The 22,343-nt window shown below is 59.0% G+C and overlaps 1 protein-coding gene across 1 annotated transcript; it reads right to left on the bottom strand.

Annotated features, from left to right (window-relative positions):
• Positions 1-1,659: 1,659 nt before the first annotated feature.
• Positions 1,660-20,756, bottom strand: CRKL (CRK like proto-oncogene, adaptor protein). The gene is made up of 3 exons (XM_061385609.1): positions 19,994-20,756; positions 11,309-11,771; positions 1,660-4,177 (listed from the first exon to the last, which is right to left on the bottom strand). The coding sequence occupies exons 1-3, from the start codon at positions 20,302-20,304 to the stop codon at positions 4,043-4,045; spliced, it is 909 nt and encodes a 302-aa protein (XP_061241593.1). The 5' UTR covers positions 20,305-20,756; the 3' UTR covers positions 1,660-4,042.
• Between the last annotated feature and the right edge of the window lie 1,587 nt (positions 20,757-22,343).

Here is a 22,343-nt window from a genome sequence, read left to right as displayed (position 1 = left end):
TCTCAAGAGTCTTCTCCAACACCACAGTTCAAAAGCATCAATCCTTTGGTGCTCAGCTTTCTTCACAGTCCAACTCTCATATCCATACATGACCACAGGAAAAACCATAGCCTTGACTAGACGGACCTCTGTTGGCAAAGTAATGTCTCTGCTTTTTACCGTGCTGTCTAGGCTGGTCATAACTTTTCTTCCAAGGAGCAACCGTCTTTTAATTTCATGGCTGCAGTCACCATCTGCAGTGGTTTGGAGCCCCCAAAATAAACTGTCACTGTTTCCCCATCTATTTGCCATGAAGTGATGGGACCAGATGCCATGATCTTAGTTTTCTGAATGTATATTTATTGTTCAACGATAAGCCCAGTGTCTACAGAAGATCTGTAAAATGTATTTTCGCACAGATTGCTGGAGAAGGTGTAAATTGAGGCAATCCTTATACTCTGCTCAGAGCAACCCCCTTCACTGTCTGACAGCTGGAGGCTGGAAAGGCCCTGCATGTCCACCCGTGGCAGTGGCCACCCCAGTGCCAGCACGCCCACCTCGTGGGCCGCGACACAGCGACAGGAGAGAGGTGCGCTCGACGCACAACGTCTGATAGAAGTCAGTGACCCACGCTGTCTCTCTGTAGGGAAAACATGGGAAAAGTTTGCCTGTATATTGTGAAACTCCAGAGAGATCCGTAATAAACAGGCAACAGGGAGATGGCGTGTGCAGTCACCGGGGCGGGGGCCCCCCTGCTGACCTCAATGCCAAAGCCCAGCTCCGCCAGCTCCTCCTGGGCAGAGCACCCCCTCACACCCTGGCCTCGGGCGCTGGGAGCTCTGGGTGCCCACCCCTCTTTTGGACCTGAGCTTCAACAGTGGGTCTCCTGCTGTTTCTGCGCCAGGAGTCAGGGGCACAGGCTGCTTTGAGCTCCGAGCCTGGGAGCCTGGGGCGCTGGTCCGAGTGTCCCCAGGGCAACAGGCGTGGATGAGGATGCCCCCGATCTCTGCAGCCCCCATTTGGACATAGGCCTCACCCTCCTGCTGGGGAGCCTCAAGCGGGGCCAGGATTTAGAGCCGCCGTGGGGTGCCAGGACCCAGGCCCTGACACCTGCCCACCCTGCGGGGAGGTGGCTCCATTTGCCAAGGGCTCCCGCCACGGGGAAACCCAGCCCTGCGCTGCCGAGTTTGTGGCCTCTCACGCTTCAAGGACTCTTCACAGGCATCTCCAAGACCTGCCGCCTTCCGGGACCAGAGCCGCGGTCCTTGAGGCAGAGCGTGAGATGGCCAGGTACCCCCGCTTCTGGAGACCTTCTTGACACACAAGTAGGGGCAGGGATGGCACAGGCTGCAGGCTGCAGGGCCATCAGGAGGCGGGCCCCCCCACCCCAGCTGGAGGCCAGACAGGGAGGCGCGGGAGTCAAGAAAGGCAGCCGGGTCCCTGCCCTGCCCTGCCCTGGGACGCTCCGAGGCCAGGTTGAACGTCAGACCTGCTCTGACGCTCTCAGCCCAGGGTCCCTGGGGGTGCCAGGCCTGGACTGCTGCCCCCGTCTCCCCCCACCGGGTCCGGGGCTGCAGGGCTGGGTGCCGAGCGCAAGCAGCAGGCGGCCACTGCTGCACGGCTGTCGCCGCTGGGGCAGGCGCGCCTCCAGGCAGCGCTGAGCAGACACGCACACAGAGCCACGGCCACCACCGGCGGCGCACGTTTATTGAGACAATGTACAGACAGGCCACGGAGACACGGGGCCGAGGCTGGGGCCAGCAACGCAAAACGGAGTGCAAAAATAAAAAGGCACTGATCTGGTAAGAAAAGACACTCCGTGTGTTCTAAGAATATAAGTCATTTAATACTGTTAATTTTATAGCACAAAATAAAACAAGCTATGATCCCCAAAAATAATTTTAAAAGCTTACACAGAAAATATTATTGCCTGAAGTTTATGATCTTTAAGTTACAGGTTGAAGAGTTTGTGTTGTGTGGCTGTCACTTTAAAACACACGTGAAGGCCGTAGAGAGCCAAGGCCACCACTCCTCCTGCAGAGACCAGGCCTGGCTCGGGGGACGCCCCTCAGCCGCGGGCGCGCCCAGCCCCAGGGATGTGGGCCTGCACCCCAGCGCTGGAGGCCGGGGGAGCTTGGGGGTGTCTCGGGCTCTGTGTAAGAGCACTCAGGACTCACTCGTTTTAAGAGGTTAATGAACACAACATTAAAGGATTAAATTATAAACCCCTGGCTCGGCAGCATCCCTTTTCCAAGTGAGATGTTCACGCCCTCATGAGCGCGGGGCCCCCTCCTGGGCTGCGTCTCCGGGCGGAGCAGGCGGGCAGGGGTCATGGAGAGCCCGCCCCAGGGTGAGCTCAGGGCCACACTGCCAGGGCCTCGTCCAGCTGAGCTGCTGAGGGGCACACGCAGGGCAGAGCAAGTGGCCACGCAGAGCAGGCCCTGGGGGCCGGCGCCTCTGAGGACTCCTCTGGTCTCTTCCCGGTACAGTCTTCTCAGACCCCCAGGACCCGGGCCCAGGGCGAGGCGGGCAGCCGTTTCCCGTATACTGAGTGTAGAGAGACATTTCCCTGATTTAAAAGCTGACAAGGTTCGGAGTCACAGGCTCTGCTTTGGCACACGTCCAGAGCGCAGAGCTCAAGGCTCAGTCCACTCTGGGCTCCGAATCTCAGGGCAGCCACGGAGACGGGCACCGGGGTAAGGACGCAGCACACGCCAGCCCCAGGCAGAGGTCCTGGCACGGCCACGCCACTGGCCACAGGTGAGCAGCGGCTGGACTCACAACAGGAGGCGGCGGCGATGGGCAGCCTGGAGCGGAGGTGACCACGGTGCCCAGGGATGAAGAGGAGCCCAGCACAGCCTCTCAGGAAGCCACAGAGGGACAGGGCCACGTGAGCACGCGAGACCAGGCAGCGACAGCCACCCCTGACTGCAGAGCTGAGACAGAGCCCAAGAGCGGGGGCCTGCTGGTTCCGACCGCAGAGAAACTGCTCCCACCCTCATGACCCCTGAGCCCGGGGTCGCGCCCCAGGCACAGAAGACTGGGGGGACAGGACTTAGGCTGCGACCCCAGCTGGGGCTGCGGGGCACATTCTAGCAGAGGCCTGTCTTCACCGGGGCCCACAGGACGGGCACAGGGCCTGCGTGGAGGTTCCACCCAGCTGGCCGTGTGCTGTGGGATCGTGTGAACAGACCTCGAGCATCCGACGGGGACACCGAGCGCAGGGTGGGCGCTGGTTCACCTCCCGGGCCCGGGGCCCGCACGCGGTCGTGCTGGGGGGCAGTCGGCATCGGCACCCGCGCCCTCAGGCAGCTGGGCGAGCGTAAGGCCAGGCAGAGCCGGGGTCGGTGAGCGGGCAAGACTCCGGAGTGAATTCAACTGCTGAGAAAACCGGGGCCCGTACTTCCCAGGGGTGCCTTCACGGAAAGGCCACTCCTCCTCTGCTGACAGACAGGGTGAGCCCCCAGCTCTGACGCCTTTGGCCATGTCGTCCGGGAGGCTGTGTGCACAGCGGGGAAACGCAGGACCACTGGGGGGCTGCTCGGTCAACTCCAGACAGGACGACCGCTGCCTCAGGGCTCCGTCCCGCCTGCTCCCATGGTGACAGCGACTCATCCCTGATCTCATCACGGAACCTAACCTGCTACTTAAACACCTCTTCAGAACAAACAGGCCTAATTAACGAAGCCTTCCAAAACCAAACGGGGGGAAAGAAAGAAAAACCAAAAGCCAGACGTGGAGAGTGCAGGGCAGCGGCCCTCTCCTGAAGAGTCTGCGCTCCGCTTGTCCCCGGGCACAGCCCCGCCGCCGCGCGTCCGGGCCAGGGGGCACCTTCTCGCCCCCATGCGCCTCCACCAGTGTTTCCAGTTTATGATCCAACGACTCTACGATCAGCTACTCTGTGACAACACGACTATGATACAATGCGGGCAGCCCCAAGCACGCCCGGGCGGGGCCGCCGCTGCAAAGCCGAGGCGGGCAGCGCGGGGCCCGGCCAGAGGGGGCTTCCCCAGCGGGAGGAGACAGACGGGCAGGACGAACAGCAGGTGCGGGGCGGCAGCGGTCACTCGCTCTCGTCCGGGTTCTGGGGGTCGATGATCTTGACGTGCGTGAAGGGGAAGAGCCCTTTGCGCCCGTTCACCTCGCCCTCCCACTGGCCGTTGATGTTCATCCTCGTGACCTTCACGATGTCACCCACCTGCCGGGGAGAAGGGGGACAGAGTCAGTACTTCCTCCGAAAACCACTCCCACAGATGGTGCCGCTGAAGGGACCGACTCGGTTCCCAGGACTCGCTCGTCTCCCGGGCGCTACGACGGGGACTGTGAGCGTGCACGGCCCCAGGATGTGCTCTGACGTGGCCCCTGCCCGGACTGGCTGCCGCCCCCAGGGGACAGCCACCACCCGGCTCTCAGCACAGCTCAGCCCACACAGGAAGCGTACGAGGAAAGCCAAAGCCCTCTGGCAGCCCGCTCCAGGGGAGGGCGCGGCCGCCAGCAGGAAGCCCCTCGGCCAGAGGTCAGAGGCCACGGGGCTGCTCTGCCGCTAGGGGGCAGCTGTGCTGGTGGGCCCCCCCCCCCCCAACGTCAGCCACAGGCCTCCAGGCTCCAAGGAGGCGCGGGGATGCTGTTTACGAAGCTGTCTGAGGCAGGTGGGGGTGTTCCTGCTTGGCTGGCTGCTCACCGGGTCCCTCCATCTGCCCCGTGTCTGACGGAAGGCCCCGAAAGAACAGGGCCAAGGGCGAAACACAGCACTCACCACTCGTCCCAAGGACACGCCGAAACGAGCTGGTGGTGGGGTGCGCACGAGGCTCCATCTATTGCTCGTGGCGTTTCCAACGTTTTCTGCCCCTGTAACAGGCACCCCCCTCGACTGCCTTCTTCATTCCGGTAGTTCCCAGCTTTTTATGAAACAACCTTGTATTATTTCATTTGGGAAAAGGCACCTCCTGCTAAAGCTACTGTGCGAGCCAGCTGGCTGCTGGCCTCAAGTGACCAAGGGCCCAGAGCTGCCAGGTGGGGTAAGGAGCCCCCGCACCACGGCGCCCGAGCACAGGGCCCCAGGTGGGCAGGTGCTGGGCCCTGAGAAAGGCGGCGTGTTTTCTGAGGTGGATGCACAGAAGGGAGGACGCCTCTGAAACAGTCATCTGCGTTACTGCACACCCAGGGCTCAAAATGCAGCAATCGTGTTTAAACCAACACCAGGCGTCTCAGACGAGGAAAAGCGCGCTGCACAGAGACCCTAACTGCACGCTCTCTGAATGTATGAAGAGCTCCTAAAACCCAACAAGCAAACAAGGCGACCTGAAAATGAGCAAAGGTCCTGACCTTCATTTTCCCAGACAAGATACAAAAATGGCCAAGAGGCAGAGGAAAAGACCCTTCAAGTGACTGAAACCAGAGAAGTCACAGCCACGAGCTGCCACCTCACAGCCCTCAGGGCGGCTGTGGTAACTCTAAAAAGAAGGCAAGCGGCAGGTGCTGCTGAGGCTGCGGACTGTAACCCCGGCCAACTGCTTGTGGGACTGTAGGCTGGTGCGGCCGCTGTGGGAAACAGTTTGGCTGATCTCAGAAGGTGAACAGAGCAACCCAGCAATTCCTGTTTGGCAGATACCCTGGAGAACTGCCAGGCCTTCCCTGCTGGCTCAGATGGTAAAGAATCCGCCTGCAATGCCAAACACCCAGGTTTGATCCCTGGGTCGGGAAGATCCCCTGGAAGAGGGAATAGCAACCCAACCCAGTATTCTTGCCTGGAGAATCCCATGGACAGAGGAGCCTGGAGGGCTACAGTCCACGGGGTCGCAGAGTTGGACATGACTGAACGACTTTCACTGGAGAACTGGAAACAGGTATTCACACACAAAACCCTGCATGGACACGTTCATCACGCTGTCCTCAGCAAAAGGAGGCAGGGCCGACGCTCAAGGCCGCGACCTAGTGAACGGCACACAAAGCGGGCCCCACCTGCACAGAGGCTGCTGCTGGGCCACAAGCAGAGTGAAGACACTCACTGCAACACAGGCCTCGGTGAGACGAGCCAGACGCACACAGATGTCCCACGGCACGAGGCACCCAGGACTGGCAGATTCACAGAACAGAAGGTGGGCCAGAGGCTGCTGGGGCAAAGGACACGCGGGGCGTTCCTGCCTAACGGTCACCGAGTTTCTGTCCAGGGCGATGAAAGGTGTCGGGAACAGACGGTGGTGAGGGCTGCTCGGCACTGCACGGTTAATGCTGCCGAAGCGCGTGCTGAACCCCGGCAGCTCGTCACGCACAGCGTGTGTGTGTTCAGTCGTGCCGACTCTCGTGACCCCCACAGACGTCTGGGTAGCCCACCAGACTCCTCTGTCGGTGGGGTTTTTCCAGGCAAGAATATGGGAGTGGGCTGCCATCTCCTTCTCCAGGGCAGCTTTGCCATTCAGGAAAAGATGAGCGATGTAACATGCCAAGCCCACCGGGCTGTGCACGTTCCGTGCGTAAACTGTGCCACGTGTGAGTCCTACCTCAATAAAGCTGCTGAGAGAAACGCCGCGGGCTGAGCCCTGGCTCCGCCCCGTGCCCACCACGAGACCAAGCTCGAGTGCACGAAGCACTGCAGCTGCGAGCATTACCATACGTGCCCCGTGAAGCCCCTGGCTGGCGCACCTCCCTGCACAACAGCTACGGCCACATACGGAAGACCGAGGCCAGCGTGATGACCAGTCTGTCTGAACCGCAGCAGGGCCCCAATTTCACGGTCCTCTCACCCAATTTACATATGAATGAAGAGGAACAATGTTCCCCGACTCGCAGCCCAGTGAGAAAATGGTATGCCAGAAGAGACAGCTACCTCAGGGACGGGTTCCTAAAGCCGGACGCTGGGAAGGACCACGACTCAACAACGGCAGTGAGGGTGCAGGCGGCACCCGGGGGCACCCCGCCGGGCTGGCTCCCACTGCAGACCCGTGTCACTGGGCACACAGGAGCGGCCCAGGGAGGCGCAGTGGTCCCGGAGCGCAGAAGCACCGCCCACGCGGGGGAAACCCAGACTCGCCCTGTGGACAGGTCCCACCCGGTGACAGAGGCAGCCACCAAGAAACTGCTGACATGAGCGCAATTCTGACCAATGGAGCAAAAGCAATCGGAGGAAGCGGAAACCTGGGGATCCTAGGCCATCGGCAAAGGAAGGGGCACCACGGGCCTCAGAGACAGAAAGGCCAACTCAGAAGGTTCTGAGACCAGATGCAGTCCAGCGTCGAGGGGTTTTCAAATGGGGGACAGACAACCCGAGAGATGCCAACATGGCAACCGGAGAGGACCCGAGGGGGCGGGAGCGGGCATCCTGGGCACGCCAGTGAGCTCGCGGAGAGCGCCTGACGAAGGGTGTCCTCTTGCCGACAAGGACGGGCGGCCACGGGCTGACAGGCCCGTGTGGGCCACCTGCCGCAGAGAATCCCATCGCGGGACGCTGGCATCCTGACCAAGCGTCAACTCTCTTGGTTTCTGCTCCAACAGGGACGATGGCGAATTCTATAAAACATACACAGTGAGCTTGAGACCACACCTGGACACGGGTAGCAAACAGAGGGTTTATGAGGATTTAGGGGGAGATGGTTCTGGAAGGCTGCATGGGCTCAGTCAGGGACAAGTTGCACCAGACCAAGCTCACTGTCCTTCCCTAGAGACGGGGCCTCATCAGGAGGGGCGCAGAGGCGGCTGTGGGTCACACGTCTGTGACACCTGCAGTTAACACGAAGCCGCACGTCGTCACCGCGACTTGAGACCAGAACCCTCAAGAGGGACAGCTGGAGGGGACATACCGAGGCCCGCACCCCTGGCGAGGCAGCAACAGAGTGAGCTACTCTCCCAGGTGGGTACCTCCGGACCGTCCACACAGGCAGAGCCGGTGCCGCCAGACTGTCCCAGGCTCCTCGAGGACCGGCCCCTGTGCCCCGAGCACCCAGTGAGCCCCTGCTGATGGATGGAGGTCCGGAGGAGTCCACGGCGAGGCCAAGGGCCGCCATGGGGACCGCAGCCCCAGGCAGACGGGCACGCGCCAAGCCCTCCTGGGGGCCCATCAGCGCCGAGGCCCCGCTCCGTCCAGGGGCCCCCGCGGAGCGCAGCCCCTACCCCTCCCGCCACCACTCCGAGGCCCATTCAGACCCCAGACACGCTGAGTGCGCCCGAGCCAAGCACAGCTCTTCTTCCCTTTAGTTTCAGGTCAGGAAGGCTGGAATACGAGTATGTGAGACTGGTATCTTTACACGGAGACTCGCGCGTCCGCCCCAAGTACTTAAAATCGATCAGTAGGAAGGTAAGCGGCCCGGCGGCAGGCCTCTCCGTCCCGTCCCGCCCCCTGGCCCGTGACACAGGAGCACCGCGTCCAAGCGCCGGCCTCTGGCCCAGCACCGCCCCCGGCTGCAGCCACACAGGTGTGCCCTGTTCCCGCGCGCCCCTGCTCTGCCAGGAGCGCCTCGTCCCGCTTCACCCAGTCAGCTTCAAGACTCAGTTCGAGGGTCACCTCCTGTAGGAAGTCGTCCCAGACCACACCCCCCACCTTCCCAGCTGCTCCCTCCATCTCCTGGACCAACTCCATACCATCAGCTCACTCACCCACAGCTGGCTCCTGCCTCCAAGCTTCCAACAGGGGCAAGCTCCTTGGTGGCAGGACCTACACCACAAGGCACCCCTCAGAGCTTGGACGTGTGACCGGATGAGTAAGGAACCACCGTGTACTGTTCTGGCTTAGAGGTGTAAGAAGCGTGTCCGAGACCACCCCGAGGGCAGGTGCTGGGCCAGAGGACACAGCTCGGCTGCAGGTGAGCTTGTAGCGGCCCCGGGGCCCTTGTTCCAAACACTCTCTTCCGCCAAGGATCCCTCTTCGGAAAGGCCAACCCTGCTGCCCTGAAGCCCCTCCAGCCCTGCTCCGCCAGGCATGGGAGGTCCCTCTTCAGACTGAATCCCAAGGAGCAACAGAACCAAGTGTCTGATCAAAGCTCTCTCTTAAGACAGTGCTTTACGGGCATGAATGTTCTCTCAAAAGTCAAGTTTCATAGAAAAAACGTGAACTACCTCGGGCAGTAAAGCTCGCCCGCAGCGCCCTCCGCCACAGCGGCTCAGAGCGAACAGCGCCGCCTCCACTGCGGCACGTGCTGTCCTACTTGTCCCCCTTCTAGTTTAATTTTACCACTTTTCCTGGTCCTGTCCTACTTGTCTCCCTTCTAGTTTAATTTTACCACTTTTCCTGGTGGCCTGATTGTACGTGTCCCAAGAGGGCTCAGGACAGGCACCAGTTTTAGAAGATAAGGTAACTCACAAAACGCTTCTTTACGGCCCGGCCCAGGGCCCCTGTAAACACACAGAGCAGACCCCACTGTGCAGCGGGATCTGGCGGAGGCCCCTTCCTGGTCCACGATGCCCTCTGGGTGGATCAGCGAAGGCGGCCGACCGGGTGGGCGCGTCACCAGGGGCCCGAGGCTGGAGGAGCGGCGTCGTGGCTGCAAACACAGGTGGTCTCACAACGAGCTTCCTTCTCCCTACCCTGGTCTCCCCAGGGCCCGCCTACACATCCACTCCCCCAGCTGCGAGCGGCACCCCCTACAATCCCCCACCCCACTGCACACTCCAACAAACAGAGGGGATGGGGTTTCTACACCGCACACCTTCCAGTCAGCGGTCAACAGGCAGGCGTCCTCAAGGGAGTGTGGCTTTAAGCGCTGGCTCAAGTAAGAACGCAGCTCCTGACTTCCTTTAGGGGCCTGACATTCTGACTGGGAGCCCGGACTCCCGCTCACCCCTGTGTGCTGACGGCCCGCTACACAGCACAACCCTGAGCCTAGCTCCCGGCTCCCGTGGGGGCTGTGGGGGTGCTCCCAGAGCCTGAACCCTCACAGAAGCCAGCAGCCTGTTGGCCCGGCCCAGACAGTGGGGGGCTCCCTGCCTCCTGTCGGCCCCTCCCGGGAAGCGTCACAGGGCCCGGGGCTCCCCTGCCGCGGGGCTCTTCCCTTCGGACGAGCATGAGACAGAGAAGTCACCTCGGGCTCCGAATCAAGCCTCCAGGTGAAGTTCACTGGGTAACTCTTGGTCCAAAACATCTGAAGATAACCAGTGAGAAAAGGCAGGAAAACCAGGGCTCCCAGCGAACCTGCAGCGGGCTGCGAGGAAGCCGGAGGGCGCCTGCCCCACGGTGGCCTCGGGGTGAGCGCACGGTTCCGCAGGAGCCGTGTCTCAGGGCCTCCACACGTGCACGCGACCATATGATGACCCTCGCGCTGCAGCGGCTCACGAGTTACCAGCAAACGAAGGCGCGAGGAGCCCAGGCACCAAACCCCAATTCTAGGACAAGGGTCTGCAGGGCCTGCCTCACCTTAGGCACAGGTTCGATCCGTGCTCGGGGAGCAACAAACTCCCTTCCAGACCCTCTGTCCGCAGGCCGCCATGGCGTCTGTGTTCACACAGGGTTCCCTGGGCGCACCAACGTCTCACCAAACTCCTATCTTCTGCAGTTTATCCCCCCAACACACACCTCTTTGTATCCTGACAAGCCACAGTCATACACTACGCCTTGCAAGAGCCTTTGTCCTCTTACAAGGCAACTCACAGTTAGTTAGAGGGACATGACTCGGTGATTGAAACACTAAAGTTCTCTTTCTCGCTGTTATAATTTACAAAATCTCAAGTGAGTGAAGCCTGAGGCGCTGAAACGTCCTTCCCCTGCCCAGCTCAAGAGGAGCCCCACCTGTATTCCTGGTTCTCAACTGCTCACAATGTTAGGAGCGTGAGGCTGTGTGTCCAGCTGTGTGTTGATTTCATCTCTAGGGCATGGGTCTTTCTTAACCACTGTCTTCCCTTACTGCCTGGAGAAGGAAATGGCAACCCACTCCGGTACTCTTGCCTGGAAAATCCCATGGGCAGAGGAGCCTGACAGGCTACAGTCCACAGGGTCAGAGAGAGTCAGACACGACTGAGCGACTTCACTTCCTTACTGCAAAGAAAACCAACTGTTCTGAGACCACACCTGAGGCCCTGGAAGCAGCACAGAGCAAGGCAGCTACCGTGGGGGAAGCGGGGATGGCAAAGGACACGGGGCCGCGTGGGATCCTCACGGTGGTCTTCACGACCACCCAGCTCTCATCCCCGTCAGTTTAACCTTAAATGAGCAGTCCTGGCCTTACAGAAACAAGATTACAGACAAAACCTGAGGAAAATTTCCTGGCGGTCTGGACTCCGCGCTGTCATTGCTGAGGGCCTGGGTTCGATCCCCGGTTGGGGAGCTAACATCCCCGAGGGCCATGGCCAAACCCCAGAAAACCCAAGTGTCAAAGCCCCAAAGACCCAGCCGGGCAGCCTTTACCTCTAAGGCCAGGGCCGTCTTGTCGTAAGCACAGGGCACGCGTTTCTGAATTGCTTTCGCAAAGACAGGTCCGTTCTGTGTGGACGGCAGGGGGCTGACCGCGGCCCCGGGGGCGCCGGCGGCCGGCGGGGGCGCCGTGGTCTGCGGCTGTGCGTATGCGTGGGCGGGCTCGGGGACCCCGTAGCTGCTGGAATTCCTGTTCCCAGGCTTGCCCTGGGCCGAGGCCCGCACGAGCTTCTCCACGTAGGGCACGGGGATCATCCCCACCCGGCCGTCCTTGTTCCGGGCGCTCCACCACTGCTCCTCCGGCTTCTCGACGATCACCAGGATCTCACCCTTCTTGAAGGGCAGGTCCTCGGCGTCATTCCCAGGGAAGTCGTACAGAGTCCGCACGTACTCCAGGGTCTCCTCCGCGGCGGGCAGGCTGGGTGCGGACACGGAGCCCACCGGCGGGCTGGGGTACCTGCAAGGAGAGAAAAAAACACTCTGGGTGGAGACTCACTCGGTACCAGCATCTGCCAAGCTTTTTGAGTGAGGAACGACTTGCCTCCCTCTCCGCGTCGTCACCAAGAAGGCCCCGTGCCTGACTGACTTTCTCGAGTCGAGCTCAGCAGGAGTTCCCGACTATCCTGACCTCGGCGCCTCTGCTCGCGTCTCACCGGCCCCTCTCGTTTACACACGCAGACGCCTGGCCTTTTTACAATCCCCACTAAGTTCAGCTGCGCCTTCCTGAGGCCCGTCACGACCACCACACGCTCTTCCTCCTGGCCCTCACCTGGGGCTGGCGTCCTGCACACTTCCCCAGGCACCCAGATGACAGACCCCTCAGGGCCCTCAAAATACAAAAACTGGCAAGGGAGTGTGCACTTGCGTTACGAAAAAAGGAAAAAAAAAGAAAAACCACCACACTGCATCTCGTATGGGAATCACCATCTGAGCCCCACGTTTTCAGACAAGCTCAGAGGCGCGTGCCCTGCGCTGAGCACCACGGCCCTGGCCTGCTCAGGGCTCCCGGGAGCCAGCCCCCGCAGGCGGGAAGCCCCTGGGGTGAGTCAGAAAAGCAACCCCCTCCTTCCGCCCCCTCCTGGAACGCCCCTTCCTCAGGAATACCGTGGAGGTCTCCCTCCACCTAAAGAGCGTCTGGAAAGTTGCAAATACGTGATGTTTGTGGAAAAACAATTTTGCCGTGAGCAATTCCCCGCTCTTAGCTTTTCTGAAGCCCAAGCTACTTGAGTAACTTCCCCGAGTGAGCGTCCCCGCCTCCTGGGGGTGAGGCTGTGCATGCCGTCTCGGAGCGGGGCGAGGCGAGGCTAAGGCAGGACATGCTGCTGACCCACCGACTGCAGCCGTGTGTCCCCGGAGGGGGCGGCCTTCCCCTTCTCCCCAGTCAATGACCTGAACAGCTGTTTCACAGAACATCACAACATGGCCTCCTACACCGAACCATTCTAGTTTATAGAAAGGTCTCCTTAAAAAAAAAAAAGCGTCAACATGTTACAATAGCAAAAAAAAAAAAAAAAAAAACGGAAAACAAAAGAGAAAAAGTCTCCAGCCCCTGCCCTAAGGTGTCTGGTTGCCCCCCGCCCGCGCCTGCTGGGGCGGTTTTCCTGCAGCGTGGCCCCTCCACGCGCCTGCCCTTGGGAGCCTGCTGCGAGCGAGCCCCCCGTGCCTGGACGGCCCTGCCTGTCACCGTCTACGACGCCATCACATACTCCTGCACGTCATCTCCCTGGACTGTGTTCCTGGTAAAGCTGCGGTCCCCGCATTAAACACACCAACATTCTCACAGGCCTCAGGACACTCTGCCACACCACCCTCCAAAGCACAGTCATTTGGCAAAACGCAGATCTTTCTGATGTCAATGACGTGCTGCACAGCAGTCAGGACACCTCGGTGGCGAGCAGCCTGATGCAACACCTCCAAGGCCTCATTACTTGAAGACCCTGACAACTGAGGGAAACTGCTTAGCACCAACGTATCCGAGAAAGCAGCAGGAGTGGCCTCGGTGAGAAAGCGCTGACGCCCACGGCTGTCGGCGTGGTCTGAGGCTTCCTCACAGCGTCCCAGGGGAGTGCGCTCGGCACGTGGCCCCAGAGCCCTCACTCCGGCCAGGAGGCCTGCAGGCCGCATGAACGCTGTGACAAGCCCACAGCAGCTCCTGACCGGCCCGAGCCCCGGCTAGCTCCTCACTCCCAACCCCCCGACGTACACTCCTGCTCCTGTCTCAAGGGCCACAGAGGTTCTGTGAAAAATTTCCCCAAACCTCAGAGACTACCAAGAGCACTCAGCTGCACAGCAGACCCGCTGAGGGTTTTTACTGTCTACACTGTTCAAAGTGAGAAGCAGGGAGTCCCACAGCACAGGGCCTGAGGACGCCAGAGCAGCTTCAGCGAGGTTAACACTAACGACGTCCATCTACCCAGGGACCTGCAGGTTCTACTAAGAGCTCAGGGGACAGACGATGAATTGAAACCAAGCTCCTGCTCCCAAGACTGCAGACGTCATCCTGGCAGACTGGAAGGCAAAGGAGTGCACACGGCATCCATGTGTCACAACAAGCTGATGGGGTCAAGTTTCGCTAAGGGTCAGGGGACAACCAAGCGGTGCTGCACAAAAAGCCAAACACTAGCTCCCCAGGTGGCGCAACGGTAAAGAGCCCGTCTGCGTCGCAGGAGATGCATCAGATGTGTGTTGGATTCCTGGGTCAGGAAGATCCCCTGGAGAAGGAAATGGCAGCCCACTCCAGTATTCTTGCCTGAAGAATGCCACGGGCAGAGAAGCCTGGCGGGCTGCAGTCTATGGGGTTGCAGAGAGTCAGACATGGCTGAGCGCGAAAGACCTCGTGGAAGATGGGCTTACGAAGGTGCTGGTTCTCAACCAGAAAGAGGCTGGACACCAAGGGTCCAGAGGCGCCCCCTGCGGGCTGCCCACAGCCAGCCAGGCCCTCCCTGCACTGCTGCAAAGGGCCGGCGCCCCGTGGTCCACCAGCTTCCTGTGGACTTGCCAGAGCTTTCCACAGAACCCTTAAACAAGCACACCAAGGTTCTTAGCTCCACTACAGAAAATCCAGCAGAGTCTGGCAGAGGGCTCCGCAAACCACAGCGTGCAGGCCCACGGCCCACAGCCGGTCCGAGCGGGGGGGGGGGGGGTGCGTGACGGCTTCAGGGCCCACAAAGCTGACCAGCAGGCCCTTCCCTGAGGAGGGGGCACTGCTCACAGCTTCTCCGGCGCGACGCGGCGGCTTCTTCTAGCTCAGTGCGTGTGCAGACATCGCCACACCTGACAGGAGACCAAGCTCCCAGCCACACCCCGACACCAACTCGCCCCTCCACCCCATTCTCTCCAACTCACGTTTTCACCCCAGCCCCCCGCAGAGATGACGCAGGGCAGTGCGGGCTCAGACACAGCAACCACCACAGACCCGCTGCCCAGAGAAGCAGGACACAGCAGCGGAGCCAGCCCCTGTGCCCCGTCCTCCCGCATCCGTCCCGTGACCAGGGCTGTAAGCGGCACCCAGCACACACATGGTCCCAGGCGCAGAGCGCGCTCCCTGCAAAAGCCAGAGGACGCGCCTCAAAAGCCCGCGGGCCGGCCGCCTGCACGCATAAACCATAGGTCAAGCATCTTCAGCTTTAACAGTGTCTAACACAGCAAAGCAATCAACTGGCCGGACAGATTTTCGAAGGCCCCAGGGTGACAGATATGGAAGACTCACTCCTGCGGCTGTATCCAAGAGCTCACAGCAAAAAGGCGGAAAGCAGGACAATGGTACAAGAGCCCACCCCAGGAAGGCCGGCGATACGGCTGTCCAGTCAGAGGGCCTGGGCAGGCCTCCGCACCCGCTCCCGCACCCCGGGCTCTCACTCTGCGCCCACAGCTCCTCTGCGGGTCCTGCCGCTTCCACCTGGGCTCAGACCCAAATCTGGCTATTTAGCCCTAACAAGCCCCCAGAAGCCGAGCCCTGCCTGGCTCCCTGCTGCAAACCCGCATCCCTCCCCTAGCCCTGCCTTTCATCGCTCACCTGAGGCGCCGTCCAATCAGCCTGAGGCCACACCTCTTGCCTCACCTCCAGGAAACTGCCCAGATCAGGGGGCCCCAGCGGCTTCCTCCTGGATTCCCCACAGGAGACCTCAGTCCAGCTTCTCACGGTCCCTTCTCCCGTGACAGCCCTTAATTCATGCCACACTCCAGACTCTCCCCACCTTGACCCACCCCGGAGCAGGCTCCAAAAGTAAAAGCTGACCACGACAACTCTCTCCTTAAAGCCTCTGGAGCGCTCCCACTGCTGAAGGCAGGTACCAAGTGCCGGAGGCCTGTCGCAACTGAGCATCCTTCCTTCAAGCCTGCGGTGCCTCATTCGCAGCAGCCACAGCAGCCCTTGCACCTCTCACACCAGCCCTCACCCTTCGATGGCCACTCCACAGAGCACCTTCTCCTCCAGCCCTGCCTGACCCCCGGCTGGCCATCCACGGCACTCTCAGGGAGCCGAGCCTGTCAGCAAGGCCACAGTTTACTTCTATGACGAGACTGGAGTCCAGTGCTGGGCTCTGGGACGGTGTAGGCCTCAACACACTGAAATTCCTGCTAGAACTACGATGCCACAGACAGAGAGAAGCCTCTCCCCCAGGCCCCGGTGAATCTGTTCCAGACAAGGAAGCCCCGTGCGCCACCCAGCTTGCCGCCGGGCCCTTTTGCCTCAGCACGGCCATCATCCCAGACTAGCGGCCCCACCTCGCTGGTCAGGACCTCGGCTCTGACTCTAGGATAATCTTAATTCCCACCAACAAAGCACTGCCCCCTTTTACTTATCCGAAGGAAAACGCTTTTGCCTGAGTGAACCTCAGAAATAATCCAGTCCAACTGTTCAGATCAAGAGAATCATTCTTAGATAAAACGTTCTCTGAATCTGAGTCTCAAACGAGAGAAAGATCACAGGTCAGACGGCTGTCAGCACTCTAGGCGCCGAGGGGACAGAATTCCGGCCTGGCTGAGGTTCCATCCGGCGTCACGATGGTTCTGTTCCCATCTAAACTGAACTTAGGGGATTTAAGCTACCGGTAAGGAGAAACTCAAAGGTTATCCATAGTGCTGAATTCTATGTTAGTTGAAATCAGTTAATGCTCCTCTCCTACCTGCTCCTCCTAATTACAAAAGTCCAAATGCTCCCTTAAACACCCAGCTTGCGGCAGTGGGAGAAGGCGTGGCCTCTGCCAGGCAGGCCTGAGTGTCCCCTCCGGGCAGGCGCTCAGGTGAGGCTGGGCATCCTTTCTGCCCTCACAGCTGCTGACTGTATCAGAGGACCTGGTCTTTAAAGTCAGCAACCAGGAAGCTCTGAAGAGCCTGACGGGGAGTGCTGAGTCAATGTCAGATCTGTACTACCAGAGCGTGCTGTGAGCAATATCTATTGAGTTAAAAAAAAGGGGGTGGGGTGGGGAGTGGGGGAGGTTCCTCTGTGAGTCAGTTGCCTCAGTTTTTTCCATCTTTGCTTCTCATGGTTTTCCTCCCAGTCATCATATAGCTACATAAGCTACAATTGGAAAATTTTATAAGTGAAGCGACCTATGCAAAGCACACTTTCAATTTTCTAAACCGTGGGAAAATGTACTTTGTGTCTAAACTGAATCCAGTCAGAAGCCTGAACCTCTGCTGTTAAACTGGAAACAGCCTCTATTAAAACAGACAAAAGCCCAGCAGCGCTTACCTGACACTGAATATAACAGGGTCTTAGAAACGTTTACACTCAAGGAAGACAGAGGTGAGAAGATTCTGTTTATCACAGTTTTTAATGTGAAAGTTGCACCCTGTGTGGAAAAAGAACCCTTTAAAATCTGTCATTGAAAAGTCAAAAGCCACTGACACACCTTTTGTGTTTAAACGTAAGATCCAAGACAGAAACGAATAGTACAACTCAAAAGACAAAAGTACAAGATAATCCAGAGGACAGACAGCTACAAATACACCAAGTCACCCTGTCTCTTCCTTTCTCTTCCCCGTTACCCCCTCCCAGCAGCAACTTATCTCCAAACCACAGCTGTCCCTCAGTCTGTGTCAGTCAGTCTACGTCACGTCTCTACAACAGATGGACACACGGACGGACGGACAACTCATCAGCCGTCATCATCGTGACCTGGATTGCGGTAACGGCCCAGGTCACTTCCTGACTGCAAACTCCTTCCCTGGCACCCCGCTTCCTTCCTCTGACCATCCAATGTGAGCTGCCTCTGCAGAGCCACGCCCCTGACACTGCCCCTGACACTGCCGGCCCCACCCGGGCTGCCCTTTCGGTCTCCCCCTTGCTCTGACCCTACGGCCTCAGGTCAGCCCCTCCTACCAGACCCTCGGCCTGCGTGGACTCTCTCCACAACACCCACGAACGCTGTACTCTATTTAAATTTCTCCTTCCCAGCCTGTCTCACTGCCATCCAAGGTCCGTGATGAAGAAAGCGGGTCTGTCGTCCCTCTTTCCCAGTACGCATCACTGGGATGTAACTCTCCTGTGATGTCTGGGGGGACTTCCCTGTGGTCCAGTGGTTAAGGCTCCAAGCTTCCACTGCCAGGGGCTCGGGTTTGATCCCTGGTCAGGGAATTAGGTTCCCACATGCCGCACAGCCAAAACATAAAAAAGTTATTCCCCCAATAAAAAAAGAGAAGATCAATTCTTAAATTCTGAGAAAGCCATAAAGTTGTCACTTTTGACTGAGCAAAATGGACCCCAAAAAAGAACTACCAGCCAAAGCGCAAGCAGCTCTGGCTTCAGGAGCTCAGCTCTGAGGCCTAAAGAGCCTAACCACTTCATCCACCCTGCCTGGGGCGTGAAAGCACATGGCCTGATTTCTGCATTTGGCCAAAGCTGGCCCAGCCTTGTCTTCTATACTAGGTGAGTAATAAATACATCACCCAAATCCGTGGATTTCTGGCTCAGGGAGAGGCAACCCAGATTCAGTGTAACAAGGTAAATCCTGCCAGGATCTAATTCAACCGGCGCAGTGACAGCCCTCGGAGACACCAGGGAAAAGGAAAAACTCAACGGCAGCAGGACGCCCAGGGCAGAGGGCACAGGGGAGGAGAAACAAGCAAAGCCGACCCGAGGCGGGGGCAGTGTCAGGGAAAGGCCTCGAACGGCAGGGAGGCGCTGCCCAGGTGAGGGGCGGGTGGGGCCCGAGCAAAGGTCCAGGGGTGTGAGTGGGTGTGTAGGGCGGGCTCCCCGGAAGCAGCGAGAGGGGGTGAGGACAAGCATCTGGGAAGGAGCACGAAGGGGAAGCTGGGGGTCGCGTCTGTGGGTACTGGGAAGCCAAGGCCGCACCCCTTTCTCTCCACCAAGAAGGGGCTCGAGTCGCTCCCTCACAGCTGCACTGAGGTGCCCGGCGCGGCGAGGCTCAGCCAGTGCCTGAGAGGAGCGCTGGGAGAGGCGAATGCATTTGAAGTCTCGATGCTGCGGGTGCTGAGAGCCCCTCCGGCCTCTTACACTGGAATCACGTCGTGCTGAAAGCTGACTCTAGCTACCAGGCTCTTCGGGGACCTGGAGGCTTCGCCAATCAGATTCGTGGTGTCTGGGTCTTTGTTATACAGTATCTGATTTACAATCCCTTTCTCCCAGCTTTTAAAGTCCATTTAGTTCAGCAGTTAATCTCCTAGTCATTACAGCATGAGGGCTTTATTTCCTCTCTACCTCTAGTCCACAGAAGCATCCAGGGCGTACTCCTTTAGTATGACAGCTTCTAATGTTCAGAGCTGAGACTACTATCTGGTCAGCAAATCTCTAAAGTCAGAAACATCTCACCCTGAAAAAAATGTGTATTAGCACCCTGTCCTTTTTAAGCAGACACTTAAAAAAACAAATACCTTTTATTTTTAAAATCCTAGGCCACCTCTTTAGCTCAAGTTTTGCATAATTTACACAAAAGAAGCCTCGAGCAAAATATTAAGGCAAATAAGCAAATGAAAAAGGGATGCTTAATGCTCAGTGTCAACCTGGGTTATTTTAAAATAGATACTAAGTCATTCAACTCAATACAAAAAGTACATCTGAAATTCAACTAGGGTAGAATCTTGAGTGTCATTCAAAATTTCCTCTTAGTCTAGACTCATTCCACCTTGGAATTTAACCAAATGGATTTCCAGTTCATTAAGGGCCCAGCTTGGGGGAAAACTATTTAAAAAAAAAGAAAGAAATTCCTCGTTCAAGCCGACCTCTTTTACACTATTTTCAGTTAATGTATTATAAAACAGACACCTGGCTTATTTCAACCCTGGCACCAGGGTATCAATATATGGCCCTGATATTTCACAGTTAAAGGTATTTTGTTTCTAACTGCGAAGGCATTTTCATCTCTCGAGTTTCCAAAGGCTGCAGTCCAGGAGATCCAACGGTGGAGTTCAGAGACCTTGAAAGGTGTGCAAACTCGGGGGGGGGGGGGGCAGGGAGGGACCCGCGGGGCGGGGAGCCCAAGACTAGCTTCAGATTCTCAATCCGTGGTCCAAAACCGGCTTCAAGACCGGTAACAGAACCCTGCTTCTGCAGGTAATTTACACCGAGGACGTGACGAAAGGCAAAAAGCGTCCCTCTTCTAACTGGGCACCCGCAGCTCAACCTGCCGGGTCAGACGCACCGGCCTCATCCACGGCGACCCAAGGCCGCGACACCGCGCGCAGAGCTCCCGGCCCGCCGCCCGCGCCCCCGCGCACCTGGGCGCCGGCTCGATGAGCGTGGTGGTGTCCAGGTAGTGGATCTTGTAGAACTCCAGCAGGGCCGGCAGGTGGTCGAACTCCTGGTCCCCGATCTTGAAGCGGCGGTTGGGCAGCGAGTTGATGATGTAGTGGGACACGCGCGAGTTCTCGGACACGGACAGCACGTAGTCCCCGGGGCAGGTGGAGGAGTCGCGGACGAGGAACACGCCGTGGCGCTGGCCCTGGAGCCGGGTCTGCGCCTCCTGGCGAGACACGGGCCCCATGTACCAGGCCGAGCGGTCCGAGGAGTCGAACCTGGCGGAGGACATGGCGGGCCGGGCGCTGGGGCCGGGCGGGCCGCGGCTGGCTGCTCTCGCCTGCGCTGGAGACGCTCCGCCCGGGGCGGCTGCGGGCCGAGCGGGCCTGCGGCTCACCGCGCGCCTACAGGGCCGCGCCCGCGTCTTCCTCGCGGCCGCGGGCCCGCAACATCCTCCGGGCCGCCGGCCTGCTTCGGGGCCGCCTCACGGGCCGAGCCGGCTCCGGGCGCGGGCCCAGCCGAGCGCGGCGAGGGCCGCTCGCGGAGCCTCCGGTCAGTCCTGGCCCGGCGCGCGCCGGCCCCGCGTCCCCGCCGCTCCGCACCGAGCTCCGCGGCCGCGCCAAGCCCCAGAACCCCCGGGAGCGCCGCGCCGCCGGGGCCGCCGTGCCCAACCCCGCTCCCGAGAGCCACAGCAACAAAATGGCGGACGCGAGAGAAGCGGCCGGCCACCTCCCCCCGCCCCTCAGCGCCCTGCGACTGCGCACGCGCGGGCGCCCGCTCCCGGCGGCCGCCGGGGCCGGCCCGTGACGTCACGCGGCGCGGCCAATCGCGAGAGCGGGCGTGCGCCGCTCGTGCGCGCCCCCGCGCTCCCTCTTGGGTCCGCCGGGGGGCGCTGCGGGGAGGCGGTGCTTCTAGAACCCGCTCTGGGAACAAAGCGGGGAGTGCAGGCCAGGTCCCGCCCCCGGGCGCGGCTCCGGGCTGACCGCTGCCGGGCCGGCCAGGTTAAGGGGGTGGCGGAGCCGACCGTCGCTGGTGCTCAGCTGGTGTCTGGCGAAGCTCCCGGGTCCTTTCGGAGCCCTGCCACCTTGGCCCCCCAGGACCCCACCCCAGAACCCCCGGCCCCTGGCCGCACCCCCATCCGCACTGGACCGTCCGTTTAATGGGAGCGGGGTTTGGTGCGCCTTGTTCAGCTCTGGGCCAGGCGCTTCTTCGTCCCACCCTAAGCGGATCTCAGATCTGGGTGGAATGAATGCCTGTTGAGGAACCCCCCACCCCCATCCCGCAACCCGGTAGAGGAGAGAGCGCCTGTCCAGAAAGGCATTGGAGCCCTTGTCTAGACTGCTGGTCAGCCGACTCTCATTGCTGGGTTGAGCCTGTTCTGCATTGTAGGTAGGGCAGGGGTCCCCAACACGGTACCGAATGCCTGATGATCCGAGGCGGAGCTGATGTAATAATAACAGAAATAAAGTGCGCCGTAAAAGGAACACGCTTGAATCATCCGAAACCATCTCCCCCTGCCCCAAGGAAAAACTGTCTTCCACGGAAGGGTCCCTGGCGCCCAGAATGCTGGGGACCACTGTTGCAGGGTGATGGGTGATGTTCCTTCTGGGGTAAACTCAAGGGGAATTGTCACGGTCTAGTGCCTTTTGTGACTCAGCAAAGCAGGTTTTCAGCTTCCTTCCAAATGCTTTCGAGTCGTGTTACTTTCAGGCACAATTTGAATAGCTCAGAGTTTGAAGAGGAAGGCTTGGGTTCCAATCCTAACCTGACTTACCAGTTGACTGTATCATTCCTTGTCGTATTTTTTTCATTTTCTAATATTTATTTTTCTTTCAGTTTTATAGAGATATAATTGACATACAGCACTGTATAAGCTTAAGGTGTACAGCATAATGGTTTGACTTGCTTACATCATAAACTGATTATCACAATAAGTTTACATATAGATACAAAATTAAATACAAAAAAAATGTTTAGTGAGCATCTCAAAGATACAAAATTATATCTCAGAGAAGTTATCCTAAGTTGTATACTTTGCAAGAAGCACTCAGGGAGGTCTTTTGAAGTCCAGGGCTCATTTCAGTGTTACACAATTATTGCCTGTAAGTTAGTCCATTTTGCTTGCTTTGCTGATAGGAAAACTGAGGCCCTCCGAGGTAGATTCTAGCACCGGAAAGGAATGCCGATCTTGGAATAGGGTGGATCTGTCCCCCAGTTTGGATTTCAGATACCATCACTATTCTGCTGCAAAAGTGCCATGCTCGCATCTTTAAAAATTCCTCTTAAAGATGAATCAAAATACCTCTTCTGTTGCTTCAAAATACTCCAGTG

The sequence above is a fragment of the Bos javanicus genome, chromosome 17, assembly GCF_032452875.1.
Source record: "Bos javanicus breed banteng chromosome 17, ARS-OSU_banteng_1.0, whole genome shotgun sequence".
Lineage (NCBI taxonomy): Eukaryota > Metazoa > Chordata > Mammalia > Artiodactyla > Bovidae > Bos > Bos javanicus.
The sequence above is the reverse complement of the archived record's forward strand: the minus strand, read 5'-3'. Positions and strand labels throughout refer to the sequence as shown.

Excerpts from the sequence above, each read along its gene's own strand:
- CRKL (XM_061385609.1), bottom strand. The coding sequence starts at position 20,304 with ATGTCCTCCGCCAGGTTCGACTCCTCGGACCGCTCGGCCTGGTACATG. Across the intron at positions 11,772-19,993 it reads CTCATCGAGCCGGCGCCCAG|GTACCCCAGCCCGCCGGTGG; the intron begins GTGCGCGGGGGC and ends CTCTCCTTGCAG. Across the intron at positions 4,178-11,308 it reads AGACGGCCCTGGCCTTAGAG|GTGGGTGACATCGTGAAGGT; the intron begins GTAAAGGCTGCC and ends TCTCCCCGGCAG.